Source organism: Caretta caretta, chromosome 1 (genome assembly GCF_965140235.1).
Source record: "Caretta caretta isolate rCarCar2 chromosome 1, rCarCar1.hap1, whole genome shotgun sequence".
NCBI lineage: Eukaryota > Metazoa > Chordata > Testudines > Cheloniidae > Caretta > Caretta caretta.
This window is the reverse complement of record NC_134206.1, coordinates 249,357,011-249,382,745: the sequence shown is the minus strand read 5'-3', so window position 1 is coordinate 249,382,745 and position 25,735 is coordinate 249,357,011. Positions and strand designations below refer to the sequence as shown.

The 25,735-nt window shown below is 42.3% G+C and overlaps 1 protein-coding gene across 1 annotated transcript in view; it reads left to right on the top strand.

The window, feature by feature from the left end:
- The window catches only part of TMEM178B (transmembrane protein 178B), a 351,973-nt gene extending 326,710 nt beyond the window's left edge, over nucleotides 1-25,263 (top strand). The window contains exon 5 of the mRNA XM_048830548.2: nucleotides 12,025-25,263. Coding sequence (XP_048686505.1) covers nucleotides 12,025-12,275 — 251 coding nt within the window. The 3' untranslated portion in view covers nucleotides 12,276-25,263. The remainder of the gene's footprint in view (nucleotides 1-12,024) is intronic.
- The last annotated feature ends 472 nt before the right edge of the window (nucleotides 25,264-25,735 follow it).

Here is a 25,735-nt window from a genome sequence, read left to right as displayed (position 1 = left end):
AAAGTTTTAGCTCCCTGCAACATGAAGAAAGAATCCATCTTAGCCCTTCTCAATGCCATGTAATCCTTTAAAAGGCAGAAAATAAGGGATCAGGCGTGCTGCTGCCCACTCTGCAATTCATGTAATACCATTTTCATGGATTTGTCCTGTCTCTTGCAGGCTTCATTTACAGGACAATGAAAATCTCAGTTTGATTTCTGGACAATTATATCCCTCAGGACAAATATAAACGGTTCCAGTTCTAACTGAATGGCTCAGGAGACTGGTTGTGGGTTACAAAGCCGTCTACAGCAAGGTTTCCCCCACCCATTCAAATTCAATCCAAGTCAGACAGTGACCAAGAAAAAGTCATTATAACCTGACAGGTGTCTGGTTGCCTGAGTGAAGTGAGGTGGCGGGTCTCAGTACCGTTGTGAATGGACAGATGTCCAAATCATACAACAACCACCACCACAACTGGCACCAGATGGCATCTTTGATGGCATCCACAGCAGAGGAATAAGGATTAAATGGACATGGAGATAACACTACCCTCTCATCACTTGAATTGTTCCCTGCAGAGTATTTTAGAAGCTTTGCAGGGCCGTGTGGGAGAAGTTTGCACTGCCTCTGCTTATGCTGTGCTTCTATAGACAAAGAAAGGACCTCAGCTGCCATGAATCTGACAATTCTCATCAGCTCTAAATTCACTTTAAAAGCCAAAGTCAGGCTTCCATTTAGAGATCTGCTTTTCAGAGCAGAAGTAGATCTATCCTCCACATCCTAGAAAAGGGAAAAATTAGCCAGGGTGCTGAAAGTCTCTTCTATGGGGAGTAAAGGCATGTTTAAACTGGATCAGAAGCCTGCTGTGATTTTAATAGTCTGTTCTGATTACATTTAAGTTTCAGCTTAAATATAACTGCGCATGTGTAAGAAATTGAAGAGTAATCACAATTGTGAGGGAAAAAAAAGGGTAAAGTAGCCGCAAAGCTAGAAGAAACTGGTCTGAACTGACACAAATCCTGTACTGGCAGGGGAAGAGAGTTAACATGCAAACGAGGGACTAAAACACATTTAAAGAGAAGACAACAGAAAGTTATAAATAAGTCTGTGTAACAGTGGGAAGCTGAAATCTTACTGTCCAGTGCTGGAGGCAACCATGATGAGATCATCCTGATGAGCTTCCCATTTGTGACTAATTGATCACTACTTACTGAGTGCTTTGCCTTCCTAAAGATTTGTTAGACCCACCTGCTGAATAAGTGAATCTCAGTCCAACACCCTTACTGCTGTGAATGCAGAACTGTGACAAGTCAAGTCCTTCTATGTGATAATGAAGGTCAGCTCAAATTAATTGAGAACCCATAATGGGGTTTCTGCCAGTGCTGCAATTTGGCATCAATCTAGCAGCCTGGTTATATGGCAGATTTGAGATGTGATGGAGCGGGAGGCATATGAGTCAGATACTGGACAAACTTGCAGCAGGATAAACAGTCTGGGAGATCAGACCTGCAGTGATGGAAGGAGTTATTTCCACAAAAAGTTACTTAATTATGACATGAATTACCTCTACCTATATTACCCCCACACCACTAAAGGGCCATGCTAATACTGGCTCCGGTTTTTTTTTTTTTACTCTGGTTATGTGCTTGCAGGGTCGCAAGACATCATGTAGGCCTCATGGGTGTAGTCAGTCATGATATTACTGCTGGGCTATCTTGAGGTGAGATTGCCACGGTCATCACCTTGTCCACAGTGTTCAACGTTAGTCACTGAGCAACTCCCATGCTTTGAGCATCCCCTGTTATATTCTTTTTTGGAGTCCATCTCATCAAAACACAGTGCGACTGTAGCTTCTGAAGAAATAATGCAAGACAGGATGTGCAGTGACAGTGTCACTCCTTTCTTGTGTGCAGAACACATGGGAAGGTGTGCACTTATTGTGTTGGGCATATCTTGGATGCAGAGATACTTGATAAGGTGCACTGTATACGCACCATTGGTGCAATCATACGCAACATGGTGCACTGCAATTGTAGAGTCCTGTGCTCAAATCTTGGGTGTCATTATATACAACAATTTGGAGTTACTGTGTCATATCTATGTGCCATAGGAGCAGTAATACACAAAGGGCCAACTCCTTACCTGGTGTAATTAGGTGTAGCTCAATTAAATGCATTGATTTACGCAAGCTGAGGATCTGGCTTAGCAGGGTGTACAGTTATGGTACAGGATACACGTTCCCCAGGTGTACACTACATCTTGTGTATTTACAATTCAGTACACATGCAGTGCTGCTGAAATAATACACAACAGGATGCATGGTTACCGTGGTTTACTATGCGTGCCTCCAGTGTGCTGTGATACATGAGGCCAAAGGCCAAATGCAAGAAGCACCCAACCAGCAGATATATGACACGATAACAGCATTACTATACACCCCGCTGTTTATTGTGGTTCTTAGTTTTTAAAAAGTGTATTAAATTCCAACCCATGTGGGTTTATGGTCTCATAATGACACAGCATGGGAACCCTGTCAGCCAATCAGATATCTCCTTCCGCCCAAGCCTTTTTATAAGGGCAAATTTAAAGTAAATCCTTTGCATTCTGCAACCTGTCTGTTAGCTGACGATGATGCGACAGGGTATAATTAAACAATAATTTATATTCTGTGCAAGTGTGCACAGAGCAATAAAGTGCTCTCAAGAGCCGTGTGCCGCTGAGGCATTCAGTCCATGCCCAGAAGGAGTTTACTGCAAAGCTGCTCCCTCACAACGGAGTTTGTCACCACGGAGCTAGGAGCAGTATTGTTTTATTCTTTAATAATTTCAGGATTGTGATATAATTTAACTAGTTAATGGGACATCTACCTCAGGATCAGACCTCATTTTGTTATTTATTTGTTTCATGTACCTGGAACAAAAAAACTTGTAGGGTAGAGAGAGGCTGAAAATGATGCAGCTTCTGTTGTGATGTGGGTTTTTTCATCCAGCTCTATAATAAAAGATCAGATGACGACCACAAGACTAGCACACTCTCCAAAGAAATTAATAACCACAAATAACAACCAATAGCAACAACATCCAGATACAGATCTGCAGAAACACTTTAAAAAACGAAACTCACATTTCAGTGAGAATTGCCTGGGTTAAATAAAGGGACGCTATCATCTTCTAAATCAGACTTCTGTGGGGCTGTTCTTACCTACTAGAGTTGCAAAGTAACACATGAGGCTCTTATAATTGTAAGAGATCAGAGAGGAAAAAAAATCTCTATTTCCACCCCTAGTTTATTTATCTTGCACATTTGAAAGCACAGTCTGTTCATGAGTCAGTTGCTGCAGTTGTTTTTTTGGGAGGCGCGGGGAAGGGGTGTGTCTCTTTCAGTCAGGCACAGAAGAGATATTTTTTAAAAACCAAGAGGAAAATGTGATTGTCAAGCCACATAACTTTTGAGGGGTTTCAGGGGCAGGCATAGTACTGGAAACTACTTGTAACTATTTTAGGAACTGACTAGCTTTCAAATCCATGGTGTCTCTTTAAGGTGAAGGAACGAATTCCACAAATATTTAGCTTTTCATCCTTTATCTAAAGCCTCAGACACAAATACTAGCCACAGGCATGTTTAAACAAAGTTGTCATTAGCAGGGTTCTGGCACAGTGGCAGCATACAGAGGTTCCCCTAGCTTTCCAGCTTAGGCTTCACACAGGTGTAGAGGGCAAGGAGTTGACACATGGCTGGGCCACAGAGCAAATACAAGGGACTCTATAAAACTAGTTACTTGGTAATCAGAACGGAGGAATGTATGTGAGAAAGCAGAAGTGCAGGTGTGGGGCAAAACCTTAAACCGATTCAGCATGGCTACTGCTGGCAAACTGAGCTGTCTGTGTCTAAACCAGTTCAGTACAACTGGTTCACTTCCAAATGGTGCAGTTCTCTAGTGCAGACAAGGCCTAAAAGATTTCGTTGCTAAGCTAGCTGATCCATCAATGTACATGGCCACCCTGACCACTGAGGAGAGGGGGTTGTTTTTTTTGGTACAAGAGCCATGTTAGCAAATCATGCTGTAGATCGCCTAGAAGGGTTAGTCAAATGCACAATTTGGCCTGTCTGGTAATCAGATGATAACAAAACCTCCCTACCTGAACATCTCTACAGCCCTGCTTGATACAATCATGCTGAGAAATGGATGTAACTAGCTCCACACAGTACTGTTTCCAATATGGAGAGGGCAAAAGTGGACTCTCGAACCACAGTCGCAACTCATGCATGGTTTTCCTCCTCTGCAGCTCTGAATATCCTCCATGAAAACTTATCCAAGCAGGGTCCCCAGGTGCTATAGCAATTATTATTTATTATTGGTATTGCCATAGCACCGAGAGGCTCCAATTGAGATGAAGGGTCCCATTGTGCTACGCATTGTGTATAACAAAAGTATCGTCCCTGCCCTAAAAAGCCTAGAGTCTACATATAAGATGAGAGATGTATGTAATAGCCCGGTCAACTTGCCCTTGTTGGCTGTTGTATTTGTATCCACACCCTGGGCCTGCATGCTTTTAAACTTCCTTTGGTTTGGCGAGGCTCTGGCCTCTCTGACATACTTCCTGGGTGCAGTTTCTCTTTTGGGTACCTGGAAGTGGGACCTCATGGCCCCGCTGCTGTAGGCCCCCAGAACCAGTTCTGAACCCCCCACCCCCAAGACATCGCAGTGGCTTAAGCCCACCTTTCTCAGAACACGGGCTTTGTAGATTCTCTAGTTTATAATTTACCCCTTCTGGGACATGTGATCCTTGAAGCAAATAGGCATAAACATTGCAAAGGGTTTCTAAAAAGCGATCACTCTTTCCTTTAGACGCACAAGAGATATACAGATCTATGCAAAATAAGAAACACCTGTGTGTGATTCCCTCCCTCAGTTTACTCACCACTCAAGTGTTCTCTGGGATTTGATCCGGATTCTGGGACTTCTCTTCTTCAACACATGCTTCTTTTCCTGTTCTGGTTGGTGAGAGACAGCTACTCTGAGCAGACCTATAGACTTCCAGACTCCTTTGTTAGGTCAGCCTTAAGCCCCTGGTCAGGTGATTGACTGCCTGGTTACCAGCCCACCTGAGTAGACTGGATCTTCTGAGTGCCTGACAGCTCCCTGTCTCTATTTGAATGGAAGACCATGGAGGTTTAACAACCCTCCATTGTTAGCCCTGTGTCTCCACCCTTTGGAATTTCACACCAAGATGGAGGTAAAAAGACAGCAGAGAAGGCACAGACCAGTCTTACAGTCATCATGGAGTTTATAGTTTGATATAGATAGGTACAGAGGGTTCATAATATCAAACAGAATTAATAAATAATAATAGATAATAGTAAATAATATAGATTCCCCAGATTGGCCTCGTCAAGATTAACAGAGCAGTGGTACGTCACAAGTACTCCCGGTGAGTTCTTACACTCCTCTTTTTCAAGATAGAGCTTCTGTTATTACCTTTTATTGATTTAATAGCTAGACAAACACAATTAATGTGTAGTAACAGGCATTGAACCTCTCCCCATTATCAGGGCAACCATTTTCAAAACCAGATTGAAAGGATGTAGCTACTGGATGTCAAACAAAGCATCTTCTGTGGTGTAGACACAGCCTTAGATGAGGCTTGCTGTCTTGCCTGACAGAAGCATTTCCCAATGAAATGTTATTTTTCCTTTATCAGAAATATTGTTGTGGCTTTATCTCATTCACTAGTGTTTCATTTGGGATGATCCCACCTGCCCTCACAAATCTCAGCCTGGATTTCTCTGCCCCCATCAAACAGAATTCAGTTTATTCCACTCCTGTCAGCTGTGCTGGAGAAGTCAGTTTTTCTCCCCCCAGTCCCGCTTGGATGCCAACGCATCCCTGGCGCACTGTTATTACTGCCTGTCATTCATATTCTATCCGCCAATTCCATGGAGGGGAGATTTAAACCTCAGCCCATCTGCATTCAGTTCTGATTGGATGATTATCCCAAAGCTGCAGAAAGTGTTTTTGATAAACAAATAAAAATTCTATATTGCCACTGCTGTCCTGGGACGCTGACTCATTAGTAAACATGAAAGGGAAGTACATGACTGATTCCAAGAACCTATCAGGGAAATTCTTTAGGATTTAATTTTTTGCGGGGAAGAGACTGTTACAATGAATTGTTCATGAAATGTGACAGTCCTGGAGGCTCTGAAGTCCTGTGTCTGTAGCGTAGGTACAGTATCATGGGCAACAGTAGTCTACTTTCCCCTCACACTGGCCCAGCAGTATGTCTAACCCTGACTTGGAGAGACCACTTCTTGGGGTAGTTCAATCTCCATGCCCATTCAGTCCAACAATGGTGCCAATCAGGAGGGTGGTTTTATGTCATATGGGCATCTGTTCAGGTATTGGACTGCAGGCCCTAACTCATTTGCACTGGTCCCCAAACAACCCAAAACACACCAACATTCAGTTATTATCAGTAGCCCTGGTACCTCTTACATCATGAGGCCTGATTAACGGTAAGTGGGGCCATCCGAGTTCTGACAGTTGAATCTGAACAGCGTGTGGGATTCACACACTGGACATAAAATTTTCTCGAGCCAGCATGATTCAGCATTTTTTGTGCCTTGGTAAGTTACAATAAATAGTGAGATAATGGCATGTCATTGATGGATGCTGGTAAATTGGTGTTTAAAATATTGTACATGACATCTTACGTAACCCAGGACAGTGGAGGGGTATGGAGCCAGGCACCAGCAAATTGTTGCGCATACTACTGATTATTTATTAGCTCAGTAAAAACACAGAGTTTGATCCAGGGACAGAAACAACATTTTTAATGAGTTTCACATTCATGGCTGGTTTTACTTTCCATTGTTTGTAACTTTCTCCTCATTAGTATTTGTTACGTGGTGGTGTTTAGACCAAGATCTGAGCCCCATTGTTGTGGGCACTGTACAAATACAGTCCTTGCCCTGAAGAGTTTGCCATTGAGATAGATGAGACGAAGTGTAGGAGAAGGGGAGTACTTCCTTCCTTTTCGTATTTAGCAACCACATGGTTTCAAACTGGCAATCCAGATTTTCCCTGATACCTCCTCTCACAATCTTATGTTTCTAATGGAGCTGAAATGATCACATTCCTTTCAGCAAAGAAGGGACTCTTTTGCCATTTTCTAACCACAGCCCTTTGAAACAAGCCACAGAGCTTAGTTTATAGCTCTGTAGCTCTACCGTGCACCTTCCTCCCATCAGAGTATAACAGCGAGGACGGCCTGCCACACAGGGACTACTGCACTCCTACCCATACAGCCTCATGTTAGGAGGATAATCCATTTAACAAGGGAGGATGTGGGGGAAGGGACTGGGATTTCTCATCAAACAAGTGGGTTGATTTCAGAATAAAGACGAGAGGATCACCTGCTGACTTCTGGGAAGGAGGCCCTCCAGTGCCCTGCATCTCCTGCTGTTGATTTTCAGATGGTGTGACACTTCTCTAAAGATGACCCCAGAGCCTGGGGTGTGTCTGCAAGATATTTGGAAAGATCTGGAGCATTTAATCTGGGGTGATTCTTAGGTATTTACCCTCTGGGACAGGGATTGTCTCTTCATCTGTGTCTGTACAGCACCCTGCACAATGGGGACCTGATCCTAATTGGGACCATAAAATGTTTATTATTCAGGAATGTGGTCGCCATGTATAGAATTTGGCCAGAGAGACAAAGTTCCCCTCAACCGCCCCTTTGTTAGAGGGGAAAATGAGGGCTAACATCAATGTATTTTCCTCCTCCCACTGAGGTGAAAAATCAGATTCCTCCCATTCTCCGTCCTATGCCTCTGCCAGGAGCTTTCTGGGCCAAAGGACACCATCAGTGCATTAGAGGAGTGAGTCTGACAGGCTGCCAGCAAGGTTGGCTTACCACACTACAGGGGACCTTCTGTCATGGGCGGCAGTGCAGACTGAATGGCCAGAGTTCTGAAGGCATTTGCTGGCAGCTGGCTTTGTGGGTTTGTCTAGAGAGAAGTCAAGCCAGTGTGTATCATGCTGATATATAGTTTCAGATACATCAGGGAGAGGGAGAGGAAATACATGGGGCCAGGGTCATGTGTGTGGGAGGCAGGGAGATAAAACTAACAGCAGCAGAAATATATGGAGGCTCTTGGTCTCTGTTTGTTGGTCTTCATTTATCCTCAGAACAGGGACAGGTTCAGAGCATCTCTTCCTTTCAAGAGGGCTGTGAAACCTTTAACTCCAAAGAGCCCAATGCCCACTTACAGTAAGGTTCTGGCAGCAGGTACACTCCCAGAGTGATGTAAAATAGCCTCGGTGCAAGTGAGAATCAGGCCCAAAAAAGTGTCGGGGTAGGGGACCAGTTTTGATCACTCTTTGTGTGTACCTTCATGCCAAAGGAAAACATTCAGAGTTGTGGTCACAGCACTCCACTCTGTTTGTACGACACTGGCCAGAGTGTTCCGTGCTGTGCAGCACAGGATGGGTTAATGGCTAGCATGCCCAGGCATTTGCATGAAGAAAATGTGAGCCAGAACTAAGGTCACGCAGGAGGTCAGTGGCGGAGATGGAATTTACATGGAGATCCTAGATTTGTTTTGCTGTAGCTTCTAAAAAGGATTTTGGCATACTGGCATGTCCCTGTGTGCCAAGGATGTCCTTTGGTATGTGTTCTCCCCAACACCTTGTCTGGTTGGCTTTAGCCATTCCGGAAATATTCTACTCTAGCATAATTCCACTCATGCCCACAGAACGGAGTGTGTACAATTCACTGCTTAGCTGCAACTAGCAATGGTAAAGAAGAGGAAGAAAAAGAGGCAAAAGCAAGAAGGAGAGAGAAGAGGAGTAGTAAGAGAAGAATGTGGAAAAAGAGAGAGAGAGAAGGAATATAATAATAAATGGCCCTGACTGTGTTAGGGGGGAAGGAGGAAAATTAGACCATTGGCTCTACTGTGATTTTGGCTATCATCTCTAGGGAGAGGTGCTCAGATTCTGTGGTAGAATTATAGGATAGAAAGGACATCGAGAGGTCAACTAGTCCAGGCCCCTGCACTCAAGGCAGGACTAAGTATTACCTAGACTATCCCTGACAGATGTTTGTCCAACCTGCTCTTAAAAATCTCCAATGATGGAGATTCCACAACCTTCCTAGGCAATTTATTCCACTGCTTAACCATGCTGACAGTTAGGAAGTTTTTCCTAATGTCCAACCTAAATCTCCCTTGCTGCAATGTAAGACCATTGTTTCTTGTCCTATCCTCAGAGGTTAAGGAGAACAATTTTTCTCCCTCCTCCTTTTAACAACCTTTTATGTACTTGAAAACTGTTATCCTGTCCCTTCTCAGTCTTCTCTTCTCCAGACTAAACAAACCCAGTTTTTTCAGTCTTCCTTCATAGGTCATGTTTTCTAGAACTTTAATCATTTTTGTTGCTCTTCTCTGGACTTTCTCCAATTTGTCCACATCTTTCCTGAAATGTGGCGCCCAGAACTAGACACAATACTCCAGTTGAGGCCTAATCAGTGCAGAGTAGAGCGGAAGAATTACTTCTCATTTCTTGCTTACAACACTCCTGCTAATACATCCCAGAATTATGTTCACATTTTTTGAAACCGTGTTACACTGTTGACTCATATGTAGCTTGTGGTACACTATGACTTCCAGATCCCTTTCCACAATACTCATTCCTAGGCAGTCATTTCCAATTTTGTATGTGTGCAAGTGATTGTTCCTTCCTAAGTGGAATACTTTGCATTTATCCTTATTGAATTTCATCCTATTTACTTCAGACCATTTCTCCAGTTTGTCCAGATCATTTTGAATTATAATCCTATCCTTCAAAGCACTTGCAACCCCTCCCAACTTGGTATCGTCCACAAACTTTGTAAGTGTACTCTCTATGCCATTATTTAAATCATTGATGAAGATATTGAACAAAATTGGCCCCAGAACTGATCCCTGCAGGACCTCACTTAATATGCACTTCCAGCATGACTGTGAACCACTGATAAATTCTTTCTGGGAACGGTTTTCAAAACAGTTTTGCACCTACCTTATAGTAGCTCCATCTAGGTTGCATTTCCATAGTTTGTTTATGAGAAGGTCATACAAGACAGTTTCAAAAGCCTCACTAAAGTCAAGATATACCATATCTACCACTTCCCCCCTATCTACAAGGCTTGTTACCCAGTCAAGAAAGCTATCATATTGGCTTGACAAGATTTGTTCTTGACAAATTCATGCTGACTGTTATTTATCACTTTATTATCTTCTAGATGTTTGCAAATTGATTGCTTAATTATTTGCTCCATTATCTTTCCGGGTACAGAAGTTAAGCTGACTGGTTTGTAATTCCCTGGGTTGTCCTTATTTCCCTTTTTATAGATTGGCACTATATTTGCCCTTTTCTGGTCTTCTGGAATCTTTCCCACCTTCCATGACTTTTCAAAGATAATCGCTAATGGCTCTGATATCTCCTCAGTCAATTCCTTGAGTATTCTAGGATGCATTTCATTAGGTCCTGGTGACTTGAAGACACCTAATTTGTCTAAGTAATTTTTAACTTGTTCTTTCCCTATTTTAGCCTCTGATCCTACCTCATTTTCACTGGCATTCACTATGTTAGACCAATTACTACCAACCTTCTTGCTGAAAACCAAAACAAAGAAGTCATTAAGCACCTCTGCCATTTCCACATTGTTGTTTTTTCCCCCTCATTGAGCAATGGGCCTACCCTGTCCTTGGTCTTCCTCTTGCATCTAATGTATTTGTAGAATGTTTTTGTTACCCTTTATGTCTCTAGCTAGTTTGATCTCGTTTTGTGCCTTGGTGATACATTATAAGAACACACTATAGACAGATGGTTCACTCCTGTGAAATTTGAAGAGGTCTGTATTTAATTTGGTGAAGTTGGGGGGTGGGATCAAAGAGGAAAATCAAGCTCATAAAGGGAGAGTAGCTCAACGAAACCTCAACTAAAATGGGACTCATGTCTTTCCATGACACTTATTATCTGCCAGAATTACACACACAAGCTTCTCATGATGCAAGTAAGTACTCTTATCCTCTTTTGCAGATGGAAAACTGAGGCAGCAAGTTTCAGGGCTTATCTACACTTGAAGTGTTACAGCAGCATATCTGGAGCACTGCAGCTGCACCACTGTAGTGCTTCAGTGTAGATATTAACTATGCCGATGGGAACTCCCATAGAGGTGGTAACTAGGTCAACAGAAGAATTCTTCCATTGACTTAGTGCTGTCTACACTGGGGGTTAGGTCGGCTTAACTACGTCACTTGGGGGTGTGGATTTTTCACACCCCTGAGTAATGTAGCGAGGTTGACCTAACATTTTAGTGTAGACCAGGCCTCCGTGACTTCCCCAGTATTACAGAGGGAGGCAGAGTCCAGGCTAGAGCAACAAGGAGGACGGATGTTCTGTTTTGCAAAGGATTTGGAGATTTCAAAATGTTCAGAATTGGAGTGAAAACCAAACAATTTAAAATTCTCTGCGAAGAAAAATTCCCCAGAAGTGTTATTTTAGGTGGTTCAGAATGTTTTGTTTTGAGAACATTGAGATTTTCAACTTTCAAATGATGTGTTATACTATGTAATATATTGCAAAAATTTTAAAAAATGAAAAGTCATGTAAAATTAAAAACAAACATTTTAGTCAGAAAATGTCAAAATGGGATGGTTTGAAATGGTCAGAAGTTCACCTCCCCTTTTCTTTTTTCAAAACAAAATACCAGTGAAATTGCCTTGATTTCACAAAGCAATTTGATTTTGATGGAACAGCATATTCCAATGGAAGTTTCTCCAACCAGCTCTAGCCAGGGCCAATGCTACAGCTCAGCAGATCCTGGCATCCAGTGTGACCATGCCTCTTTTTGTAGCAATTCCTCCAGCCCCCAGCCTTTCAGATATTACCTTATTGATCATGCTGCCTCTTTTTTAGACAGCTGGGGAATGCTGCTTTTATCATTCTAACCTTTCTTTATTCTTTCCCTCCCTCCTTCCCCCTCTCTTGTCCTTCTCCAGGTACCTTCTGCATCATTTCACTGTGCACATGCGTGGCTGGAATCAACTTCGAGCTCTCCCGCTACCCCCGCTACCTGTATGGACTTCCTGATGACATCAGTCATGGCTACGGCTGGTCCATGTTCTGTGCGTGGGGAGGCCTGGGCCTCACTCTTATATCTGGCTTCTTCTGCACCCTGGCCCCTTCTGTCCAACCTGTCCCCAGGACCAACTGCCCCAAATCCAGACCTGAGAATGGGACAGTGTGCTAAAATAAATAAATAACAAACAAATGTGTGTGTGTGTATATATATGTATACACATACATACAGCTATATTTATCTCAAACTGATGCCAGTGCCAAGGTAGAGCTCAGTTCAACATGGCACCTGCATCTCCAGAGGACTTTCTGTTGCTTCATTCTTTCTCACAGAGATGGGAAAGCTTTTCTATAACATGGCTCTTCCATCTAACTCTTAACTTCAGTGTCATAATGTAAAGGTCAAGTGAAAATACTGTTGCATCTATCTACTGCCACCTGGGGTGGGTGGGGAAGCAGGTTATATGGAGGATGTGAAACTTGAGTCTGTACAGGACATGGGGAACCAAAAACTATCAACTGCAAGGCAAGAGGAGAATACAAGCGACAAGCAAAGAAACAAATCAACCATTTGAGTCATCTCTAGAATGTAACCTCCTCGAGGCCATTTTCAAACCCCTACCACCTTTAAAAAAAACAAACCCATCCTTATTTTTCTTCCTGCCTAAAAATAGAGGACAAAATTGACAGACCATTGGGGGGGGGGGCGGGGGAAAGCATTTTCTCTTTGCCTGCCAAACTTTAAAAAAATAAACAAATAAAATAAATATGGAACAACAAACAAACAAAGAAGAAAAAAACCATGAGGACATTTCAGTGGATGTTCTAACAATGCCGTTTTAATCTTCCAGCTGCCTTACATCCAGGCTTAACACGGAGGCTGAACTGCTAACAGAGACGCAGTGGGGGGCCTTTTGAAAATGCTGTGATACATGTGTTTATAACTCTATTTTCCCTTTTTTTTAAAAAAAAAAAAAGAAAAGAAAAGAAAAATTTAAAAACATTGAAATGTGATCGTCTGTAATCCATCCATGCTGTGTTTGTAGCCCGAGAAAGAGGCATCAAGACTGCAGAAGTGCGAGGGAAGGCACGAGTTCTGAGACAGCCTGTCTCCTTCGCTGGAGGTTTTGTTTTTTTAACAGAACAATGGAAAATTCAGGATGGTGGATACCAGGAAAAAACCATCCAGGGAAAGGGAGGCGGGGGAGCCCTTGCAGTTGATTTTCCTGAATATTTATTTGAGTGGGATTTGTTTTATTTTCCATTTTGGAAATTAAAGACCACTGGGCAAAAGCCATTGCAGAGGAGAAAAGGGGGACAAGTTTTTGTAAGGGAGAAATAAGTGGTGCCTCTTGTTGTGTCCAGGTATGCCAAATAAGACCTTCCCACATCTTGTCATTGGAAACTGCCCCATTTCACTGGACAATCTCTTCTTTCCATTTGGGAGAACACTCTATACAGATGGAATAGAATGGGTCAGATGCAGAGAATGAAAATCCATTCCCCATGAGCTCAAGTCCTGTATGATATAGTTGTGAATCCACAATTAGAATTCTCTCTCTTTTTCAGTGTGTGTCTCTCTCTCTTTTTCCTGCTTCTGCCCTATCTACCATCCCCTTTCTACTCTGCTCCTCTCATTGTGCAGCTCATAGATCCCAGAACAGCTAATTTAGCAGCTAAAACCCAACTGGGGAGGAATAAGTCATCCAGGGAAGCTAAATTTCACCTGAAAATCTAGTCGTTCCTGCTGTGGAAGGTGTGGCTGGCAGGAAATGCAGGAGAGAAGGCACCAATGGAGTAACTAAAGTGGAGTCAGAGGATGCTCTTACCGAATAGCCATGTGAAGGAGTGTAGAGAATCACTCCCTTGAGGCATCTACTGACAAATGTGCAGGGAGGGGAGAAGGGGTGTGAAAAAAAGTTGTTAATTTAAGACCAATCTGTGCAACTGTTTGTTACATGAATAGTTCGTTCACATCACATGTTCTAGTTGGTCGATAGATAACAAATATCCAGGGCATCTAAACAAAAACAATTGGCAGAAGAGGCAATCCATTTGAAACAGAATTTGCTCCAGAAAAAAAAAGGACGTGTTGACTTCCAGGTCTACAGTGCTGGGGGGAGACAGCGTTTTGCTTACTTTTTAAAAAAAATAGTCATTCTCATACAATACGATTATAGAGACATTGTCAGTCGTTCCCTGCACGTTCTTTCCTTTCCCTTCCCATGAGTCTTTTTGTTGTTTTTGTTTTATTAATCTGGCCCAAAGAAATGAAGACTCTTGGGGGCATGTCAGAGTAGGATTGATTTGTTTATCTTTTATTCTCACTAAGCTGCTTGGTTTTTTGTTAGCTTGATTTGCTTTTTACGTATTCCACAATCAAGCAAATCCAAGCTGCCAAATGAGAGTGTTCACACTAAAGTGCCACCTTCTGTAGGTGAGTTTTCGTTCATTTCGCTTGCAAATGGAGCTGGTTGAAACGTTAAAAAAAAATTGAAAAGAGTTTTGTTTTCTAAATGGACCAATTTTTTGTTTTTTGTTTTATTTTTTAATTTTTAGCAATTTTTAAAAATTAAAGTGCTTTCAAAAATCATGTTTTTTTAAATAAAACTGGTTGGTTTTCAAAATTCCTACCATATGACTAAGCTGACTAATTAACATTGGTAAAAGGGAGAAAAAATAAGAAAACAGAAAATTAAAAATAACTGAAAGCAAAAAATAATAAATGGAAAACAAAAACAACCATTGAAAAAATGGAAAGTTTTTAGAAAAAATGTTTGAAACATTGGCATTTTTGAGAAAACCAATATTTTTGTGAAAAAATTCATTTTTTAAAAAAAGACCACATTTCATTGAAACAATTTTTGAACAAAACCTCTCCTCCACCTCTATGGTGGTTATGTTAGGAGAACCCTTATATGCAAGTACTTATGTTTGACATGCCTTTGGTAGGATCAAAGTGCACAGAGAGTATCTGCTCCACTCCACCATCAGCTGTCGTGGCCTGGAAAGCACCACACAGCCGGTATGATCAGTGACCGCTCGTGGGTTCTTTTGTCGATGGATTTTCAAAATAGGCGTAACAACAAAATTTAAAGAGGCAGAAATCAGTTCGACTGTTCCGTAAGCTCCTCAGTCTTTTCTTTCTTCCTGCACCTGGGATAAAAATAGACCTGCCTTTATGATGATGTACTTTGAAGCTGGCAATTTACAAAATGTATGTGAGTTTGTGTATATGTGGAGGGGGGTGGCGGCGGGGGGGAGATGGTGGTTATGTTCATTTTGCTTTAAAAAAGAAGTATTAACTCTGGAGACTTGGCCCAGTTCTCTGATTATCTACACACTAGCCTATGCCTTCCAAGACCTGCCCTAGGGGTGGGTAATATAAGTGGGCACCCACTATGTAAAATATTATGTGGACAGCCATTGAAGTGACAGGTGAATATTTATCCTTAATTGCTTAATTTTTAGGGTGTGCCAAACTCTGGCTTGTAGAAGGAGCCATTTGTCCAGAGGGCAGTTCTCCCACCCTCTTCCCCAAAATCAGGACAGGAACCCTACGGAGTATTCAGAATTCCACTCAATCCCAGGCACAGAGTGCAAGACACCTAAGTACTTATTTATACATTATCAGGGATCAGAGCCTTTGCCATGCTTTCTGTTGGCTCAGACTGGAATTCTGAATCTCCACATGCCCAGTTTTTGGACAAGGGTTGTTTTAAAATCCACATCTGAAGCCAGATCCAAATGTCGTGATTACAGTCTAATTCTATAATGGGCCAGAGCAGATCCCCCAATTCTGAACCCACTCTGAATTTTAGGAAAGCTTTGAAATGTGTTCCTGAAACTACATCCAGATGTGACTCAGGCTCATCTCTAGTTTCTAGGCTTCAGAGGTAGTTCTGAATTGGTTGACAGTGATCTCAATTTTAAGGACCTGTGTTTGATCCTGCAATGTGCTGAACACTCTAGCCTAATTCAGCAAAGCACTTAAGCATGTGCTTAACTTTAAGCATGTAAGTAATGCCACTGACTCCTCACATGCTTAAAGTTAAGCATGTGTTCAAGTGCTTTGATGTATCAGGGCATAGTGCTTAGTATCTTGCAGGACTGATCCTCAGTTCCTCTTTCCCCATCTGCTCCCATTGCTGAAGTGATATTCCTGTCCGTGCCTAATATATTGTTGGGTATTTGGATTCTCTTACTGGAAGCTTGATAACTGTGGAGTCCAATATTTGCCAGAGCTGTCTCACAAATTGCCTTTCATGTATCACTCTAAGACACGAAACGTATATGTTCCAGAGATCCACAGAGGAACCTGCTTAAATGAACACAAACGTCATGAAACTCCACTCATTGTGAAGTAGAATGAATTGTTTCAATGCACTGCAGTATGCAAACTTCAGTTTTACTTATAGTGGATCTCCGATCACTGTGTAGTGCAGTTGTTCTGTGGATACAGTGAGGGTTCTCATGTCCATACATACCCGGGGCAATGTATGTGTGATTGTACTACATGGCAGGATTCCATGTACTCTGTATCCTATGTACTGTATATGCCACTCTCTTAAAGCTAAAGCTGGTTGAGTGTTGAAATACCAGACTCATACCAGCCCAGCTGTATATATTATCCATCTCTTCTCCCCTCCCAACCCCATATGCACAACTGATCTTCTCATATTTAGTAGTCTCATAGTTAGTATTTTAAAAACATTTTTCAGGCATAGCCCTCCTTGCCCTGATCCTCAGCAGTTGCCCACACCCCCTCAGGTGAACAGAGCTATTCATGTTTTTGACAAGCAGTTTTGGACAGTGAAAAGTGACTCCAAGTACTCTGAGAGATAAACCAAATTCCTCTCAGTGGAAGTTCTTCACACTCCCAGCAGAGAGTCATTAAAGAATGCAAATGTTCTCCTGATTCACTCTTCATGCAAACAGTTTAGGGTCGGTTCTGGTTTTGACTTGTAATCCCACTGGTACATCAAGTGATCAATAGGAGTCCTTAGTTAGGGTGAGGGCTGATGGGCAGGGGAGATCCTGTATGTATGTCCCAAGTGTTACTGAAAGACTGTCTTTATGGCTGTCCTTCCCCATTTTGCAGCACTTCTGATCCTGGCTACACTAATAAGTGTAGCTCAGAGGAAAATTACTGTAATCTCTCCTTAACTCTTGAGTGCTACGTGTGAAATGGAGAGGAAATAATGAGTTATCAACTGTAGAGCTTAAACAAAGACATATTATTTGAGCTATTTTTTCTTCTCTGAGCATCTACAGCAGGCATCGAGACACTAAAGAAACAAACACACACACACAACCAGCACTGATCTGTTTGTAGCCAAATTGAAAACTCTTTCATGTCCCATGCCGTTTGCATGCAGAAAAATGCTCATCCATGCAGCGGAGGAAGGCTTGAGGTGAAAAACCTAAGACAGCTTTGGAAGATTGCCAGACTCCACTGAAAGACAGAGAGTAGAAAATGTCCATGAAGCACAAACTGCATATAAAGGCTAGTGCTGGGTGAATCTCCAAAGGTAAGGAGTCTAGTTTCAAACAAGGGACCTGAAGTTTGACTGCAAAATCCAAACAATCTGAGCCTCTTGTTTCTGCCAAACTAAGCTGGAAATCTGATGAGAACAGCCTTTGTCTCAAAATTTCCAGCACTGCTGCTTCCAGTCCCAGACCTTGGGCCTGATCCAAAGCCCACTGAAGTCAATGACCCTGTTGACTTCAATGAGCTTTGGCTTGTGCCACATGAAATCAACTTTTCTTGCAGTATTTCAGCATAGTGTTGGCCAGAGCTGAAAGTTCAAATGCGTGTCCACACATTTGAGAAAACTAAGTGTTTGGTGCTAGAAAGAGGCAATGGTTCAGAAGCCTTTTTATGTTTTCTGATTCACTCTGTCCATCTCCAGTAAACACACACATACTGCTATTCCCCTCTTAGCCATAGCTCTGGTGTCACTCCTGGCAACACTATAAGGCAAGGAGTGTGCTCCTGCTGCCTCTGATTAATGGCGAAATTCCTATTGACATCACTGGGACACAGGATGGAGCCCAATATAGTATAATAATAATAATTACAATATTCCCTGCAGGTAACAAGGATCAACTTGGAGAACAGGGGCTAGGTGACTGCATAGGTTTAAATCTTGCACACAATAAGCCACAGGGGCAAATGCATTTGTTGGTCTCATCCTACGTTCCATTAAAGCATCCCTAAATCACCACTAAATTTAGTGCAATTGTCCGTCCCTGCTCAGGAGAAGCCCAGGATGGAAATAACTGGGGAAGCTGTAGGTCACGTGCTCAGGAAGGGCCCAGAACAAGAATAGCAGGGGTTGTTGAAGGTCAGAATTGATAAGTGTTGGCAGAGTTGTATGGGGAAACGTATGCCGTGCTTGCCAGCAGTCTCGCCATCTCTGTAGCTTGTCTTATGAGTCCCTTGCTTTCAGGAGCAGGAGCTTTTTTTTAACTGGTAAAACACCACTGCAGAGTGGTAGAAAACAACTTCAATAGTTTCCATGTGCAGTTTATATATACAAGAGGTGTATGTCCATATGTTGTAAATATGGAGTCTGTGGGTGTGTATAGAGACAATACATGGCAGGAGGCAGCATACCTTTTTTCTATCCTTTTGTACTTCAATCAGGAGGTGCAAAGCCATTCAAATCTCACCTCTTGCTGTTTTATACCCCTCCATTCACATGTGTGCACTGATCATGTACAGTGTCACCTGCTGAAGAGTAGTGAGGAAGCACGCAAAGCACAGTGGAAACATTCAAGCTGCCTGCAAATGGAACTGGGACTATTTGTGAGTTCACCACTGTAGAGTGTTTGGATACTAAAGAGCTGCCAGTGTTGAACTGATCCTTTGTAACCTAATCCCTGAGACTCAGAGACAGGACTCCTCCCTATCACACCTCTGTGTCCAATCAGTCCTGAGCTATAAACAATGCACCCAAAAAGTTCTGATTTCCCCACAAGTCCCCACTGTCTTCCAGTGTCCCGAACACCACTGATAACCCAGCCACAGCCACACATGCTGTGTATGGTACAGAAGAAAACTGCTCAGAGAGTCAGGTAAGGGGAACCAATGTGAAGGTCAAAGGCCAATCAGGAGGATAGTCTTGGTGTTCACAGAATCTCACTGAACTCTTTGCAACCAGCTGATCCTGACTCATGAGAGATTTCCTAGGACTTAAAGGCTGAGGCAGAAAGCCAGTTTTGTTTTGCTTAATTCAGAAGAATGATTCTGTCCATGTCAGCTCCAATCTGAAAAGTTTATGATCGCTTTAGGTGAAAATCACTGTTGTTTGGAGGAGCACACCACACCTGTGCACCACTTGAGCATCACTTCAATCCTCAACATGGGCATAAGTTGGATTTCAGTGGTGCATAGGCCTGGGTCTCATGATGTCTTTCTGCCCAGGGTGAGTTACACCCCTCAAGAGCATTGAGCAGCAACAGTAAGTGATAGCGGATCTCCCAAGCCATTGAAAAGGCTTTTAATGGAGAAGTATGGTGACAAACTATTTCTTTTAACATGATTTTGCTACATTTTCACCTGGTCAGAATTCTCAGCCAGGGATAATAACTCTACAGTCTACAGATAAAGGGCAAAGCCTTCAAAGGCACCTAGGTGCATTAGGAGCTTGTCATATTTTAAAAAGTGATTTAGGCACTTAGGCACTGAGGGTATGTCTGCACTAGAGCTGGAAGGTGTACATTCCAGCTGGAGGAGACATATCCGTGCTAGCACTGATCAAGCTAGTGTGCTAAAAATAGAAGTGTAGCCACAGTGCCATGAGCAGCAGAAGGGGCTGGTCTCCCTGAGTAGATACCTTGAACCTTGGGTGGGATCGTACATGGGACAGTTAGCGCCTTCTGCTGTTCACGCCGCAGTGGCTAGATTCTATTTTTAGTGCACTGGCTTGATCTGAGCCAGTCCCAGTTTGTCTCCTCAAGCTGGAATGTACACCACCCTGAGTCACACTGAGACTAAGACTCCCAAGTGGCTAAATGACTTTTGAAATGGGACCTTAGGCACCAAAATTGCTTAAGTGCTTTTGACATTTTTATCTGAAAAGTCAATTTTACCTGTCAATATAAGGCTGCATTTTTATCAAGGGTTTTGGGTAACAATGTAGCTCATAAGGGAAAAGATCAAGTCATCAGAACCACAAAGTAAAAAGTGCAGCTGTAGACTCAGTTCAGTTTGGGTGTATTGAATTATTTATAGCTCTTGGGCACCAACAACAATCATAGACACCTCATTTAAACTCCTACTAATTTTACTCCACAATTTCCATCACTTAAGTGTCTTTCTTCCTGTATTTGTTCTTTGATCTACAAACTTTTTCTCTTTGTTCTGGCAGCAACTTAAATTATTTTCAAACGTTTTGAGGTCTAAATGTGACATACGTTGTAAAATTCAAAGCTGTTAGATATACCCAAAGTGGGCCTGCACTTGCATCCCTTACTGAGGCAGAACCTCCACTGATTGGAATCAATGGGAGTCTTGCCTGAGAAAAGTCTGCGGGGTTGGGCCCTGTTAAAGTGTGTGTGTGTGTGTGTGTGTGAGAAAGAGAGAGAGAGAGTGTGTCAGATGGGGATTATATTTACGTATGGGCCCACTTTATGTATCTAGTCCATAGTAGAGATTGGTTCGTCACTGTGTGGCTCCAGCCTCAATCAATGGAGTTATGCTGGTGTATAGCTGGAGTAACACAGTGGTAAATCTGATCCATAGATAGATACACATATACTTGTATATATGTACATATATGTAGATATGTAAAATTATGAACAATGTCCATATATTCATGATTGTCTGGAATACCCTTAGATTGATGTACAGGATTTTAGGCCAGGGCCTGTTTCTATGTTGCAATCCTTATATATCTCAGATTTAAAACAAAACAAATTAGAAAATGTGTTTCACATTGAATCCCTAATCCTGCAACCGCATGTATGTGGGCAGGGTATCACACTGAAGTCAGTGGCACACATGGATCCACTCACAGGATTGGGGCCTACCTTTAGTATTGTTGAAACTCAGTGGCAGCTCCCCTCCAGACAAACAAAAAAGAGCAAGCTGATTGTTAAAGGGAGGGCTTGCCACCACTCCTAGAAGTGGATTATCAAACCTATCATTAGAGATGAGCTCAGGTCACAAAATTCTGATCTGGATCCAGATTTATAAGCTTGGAAGTGTCAAGATGTGGGGTTGTAGCTCAGGCCCATCTTTACTTGTAATGCACCACACCTCCAACCCAATTCTAGAACACCACTGAACCTATGCTAATGAACAAACACATGCCTGTCATTAACTAAGCCGCTCCATGAATACCTCTTTTCCTCCGCCCACAAAATGACCAGAAAAAGGACTTCCATCTGCCAATAAACAGACATTTAAAACTTCCTCTTAAAGTCATATTTTTGGTGGCTTAATATTTCTTTTGAATCCTAAATATATTGTGTTACAAACAGCTCATATAGGATATTGTGGGTAGCCAGATGTTGAAGGCAGGGGGGATCTGTTCTCTCACTGATGTGCACAGGATGAGCTATCCACATTATAAAAAAGCCCATGAATCAATGGGAGAACATTTAGTCAGGCAACTACTTGGACAATGATGCAGCCAGACTGAGGATATGCCCCAACTCAACTGCTTCCTGCCACCATATGGCAGTAGAGTCAATCAAACAAAGAGATCAGGCATTGACAGGGGAGAAGAATCAACAGTTTGATCCAGTATGACAACTCCTGTGCTCTCGCATGCTTCAAAAACTTTGTTTTATCTTAATAAGACCCCCACACTGGGTGGGGCTGGGAGAATTAAACCGAGTTCCGAAAACTCCTGGATAAAGTTAACTTTAGCTGAAGTGGCACTGCATGGTCACTGCTATCTGCACAGCTCAGTTCAGTCAGTCACTTGGTGATTTTTACTCCCCCCTTCACCCTCACCAATAAAGCAGTTAAAGACACTGTTAAGATGGAGTTGGAGGAGCTTGGATGGGTTGAAGTGACCTATTTTGTAGCACATCAATAATACTGTAGCATTCCTGTGGGAGAAACTGTGGTATTCAGTGGTAGCTGAAACTGTGATTTCCAGGAGATCGAATGCCATTCTTTCTTTCCCCTGTCCCCCATCCCACCTTTTCCATCCTGATCTTCCTGCTAAGCCCTGCCTACTCTTTTTTTAGGGTCAGGTGTGGAGCTCTCTCTCTCTCTCTCTTCCTTCCTGTGCATGAGCGTGTGGAAATGTTTCATGTAGAGAGAAGAGCTTTTTTCCAATGAGTCCCATTTTCATACCAACACCTGAAGTGTGTGACTGTTTTGCTATCTAAGATGTCTGTAAAAATGTAAAAAAAAAAAAAAAACAGAAGAAGAAATAAAGGATTAAAAAATGAACTTGCGGGGGAGGGGATTTGAACATAAACTGAATTTAAAGATGCAGCATCAGTTTTCTAAGGAACTTTTTGAGACCGTCCCTGAAATCTCATCAGTATTCTCTCTCCCTCCCTTTGTATCAGGGATGGAGATCTAGGATATTAAAATCTCTGCCGTTGTTCTTCTCGCTGTAGAACTCTCTGGTTTCAATGAAGGGTTTGCATGTTTTGAGACTATTGCTGTCAAAGGAAACCCCATTTTTAAAAGGATGTAAAGTCAATGTGAATGTGACATTATATATTGTGGGGGAGTTAAAGAAGGGTGGTCCTTTCACCCAGTTTATTTGCTTTTTCTGTTGCTAGTAGCAGCTCCCAGGTACCTGATCATTTGCGGCACCCTTCACCACTGCACTGACTTTTGCCAGATTATAGGCTTGCCGAGAGGGTTCGTCTCCAACCAGTAACCTCAGGATATAGCCAGACTAAGCCACAAATCCGAAAGCTTTGATTCTGGGTTGCCTTTCCGCTTCCCCTTCATAAGACAATTCCTTCTCCTAATAGAAGCCATAATCACTACTCTGACCCTGTGGCAAGGGTGTATGGGCAGCCTGCCATGAGAACACTACATCCCTTTGGTACCAGCTGCAATCCCATGTGAAGGTTAAAGCATCACTGAGACTTCTGGTATCCCTGAGAAGTGAAAAGCCCAACTTCACAGATCCATTGAGCCTTTGAGCCAACAGGCCAGGCCTCCTTCTCCTGGACCTGATTGCCCACTGCTTCACAGCTTGTGCATTCATTTTCCCACTGCTTCATACCTTATGCATTCATTTTCCCCTTCTCACAGGGTGCAAAACAGTTGTATAATACTTCCATTCAGAGCTGGGGGCATTTTGCGCAAGGTACCGTGGGGACTGAGGCCCGCAATGTTAATCTTATCCACCCACAATACGTGACTTGCAGCTGCTCTGGAGGCATTCTCCTGCTAGAGATAACACATGCCCTACTCCTATGCTGCACCATTGACCAAAAGTCATTCAGAAGGTTCCCTTCCCTTTCCCCCTTCTTCACGTTCTCTCTGCTGTAAGGAGAGAACACCCTTTTGCTATGAAGGAAGGAAGGAGTCCAACAGCCTCCCTCGGCTCTGGTTAGGATCCAATTGCTTTCACCCAACACTGCCACTAACAGCTTGAGAAGCTTAGCATAACAAATCAGTCAAATGCCTGTGACGTGATACATTTCAGCACCTTTCCTATGACATTCTCAAGTAAAACGATATGAGAGGCAGGTACAAGACATTGGTCTTGTAGACACTGTGGGTCAGCCAAATGTTTAAAGAGGCATCACTATGCTTCATATAAATGAAGTGCACACATATTTAAAATATAGGTGACAATGAACTTATACACTATGAATCAAACACTGCAAGGCTGATGTAAAAGATCTAAAATGGCATATTATTCCAATACATCAAAGAAATGTATTGCTATGTAGCATTTTATCGAGCACTTTTCCTCTTCAAAGTGCTTTACAAATATTAATTAATCCACACCATACCTGTGTGAGGCCGGTGAGTGTTGTTATACACATTTTACAGATGGGGAATTGAGGCAGAGAGTGTAATTACCTGATTTTCAGTGGTACTGCACCCCCACAACTCCTATTAACTGCAGTTCACATTTTATGTGCTCAACACTTCTGAAAATCCAGATCATAAGGGATTTGTCCAGATCTACACAGGGAGTCGGTGTGAACTCTGGGATTAGAGCTCAGGATTTCCTGGCTCCCAGTTCTGGGCTCTCATCACCAGCATATCCTGTAAGGCCCTGATCCAGCAAAGCACTTCAGCACCTGTCTAACTTTAAGCATGTGAGTCCCATTGATGGGACTATGCATGTGCTTAAATCCTTTTCCGGAGCAGGATCTAAGTTAAAATACACTAAACCAGAGCATATTTTGCATATGGAGAAGATATGTTCATCTCTGATTGTGTTTCAAGCATTGTCAAATACATTTGAACTATATGTGCAGTTAACTTGGTATGAAGTAACTCAGCCATGTGGGACTTTTTTTAGTGAATCAGATACAATTATTCACTCCACCAGGCACCATACAGTTTGGTTTTATTTGCATAATGAAATCCCATGGTGTGTCCTGCATGGTTCTTATTTCTGTGCTGTCGCCAGAGACAGAGTGGGTCCTGTGGCTCATTGGTGCTAAAAAATAAAATGAATAAATAACTATTATGTTAGGTTGTTCTGATATGATGTGAATAAATGTGTTGTTTCATTTTACAATTAATGCTACATCTTACCAAATCTATTGTACTGTCCGTTCCTTCTTGTCAATAATTACAGAAAAAGTGAGCAGAGCTAGTTTTTAAAAAAAAAAATTGTTCTATTTCAAGGCCCTGATTCTGCAAACACTTATGCATGAGTATAAGTGTTTGCAGGATCAGGGCCTGAGTTAATTTTAATGGTGGGGCTGGGGGGGTGGGGAAATGAAAATGAAAATTGCCAAGTTCCTGTAACTTTGGAATGACAAAGGACACAGAGAACATTGCCGGACTTTGCCGAAAAACTAGCTGCATCTTGCAATTTTCTTTTTTCAATTGGCAGAAAATACTGTATTTCCATCAATTAAAATCTTGTCTGGTTCTTAATTAAACAACTTGTTCATGGACAATTAAAATTAAATAAGTAAACTGTCAATTGTGGAATGTAAACTGATTAAACAATTAAATAAAAAAATCATGCTGTGTGTTTGAAGCGGAGGTGTCTGCTTATGTCAGGATGGAGGAGGTGGGGCTTCACTCACTTCCTCCCCTGACAAATGGGAGAGAGGCTAAAGAGGGTGGGGTTTGAAGGGGCGTGCTGTTAGTGGCAATGAGCAACAGAGAAGCTATCGGCTATTTTTGAATAATAAGTGTTAATTGTGTGGATATATTCTGCTCAAATCTTCCAAACATGAATAGTTTCTGAATCTGCTTAGTGAGGGAAAGGTTCTTCTGCTCCCCATAGGTAGGAGAGCCCTTGGAGCTGTGAACATCCCCACACATTTTGATCACAGCATCCTCCACTGGAGCTATTTAGTCTGTACAAGTTCTGTTGAAGTTTAGAGAGATATTATCAAGTAGTTAAATCTCAAATGAAAAGTTTATGAATCCCAATATGAAAACAGATATGTTCATGATTTCTTTAAGATGTAAAGGGAATTCAGAATCATTGTAGAATTTAAACA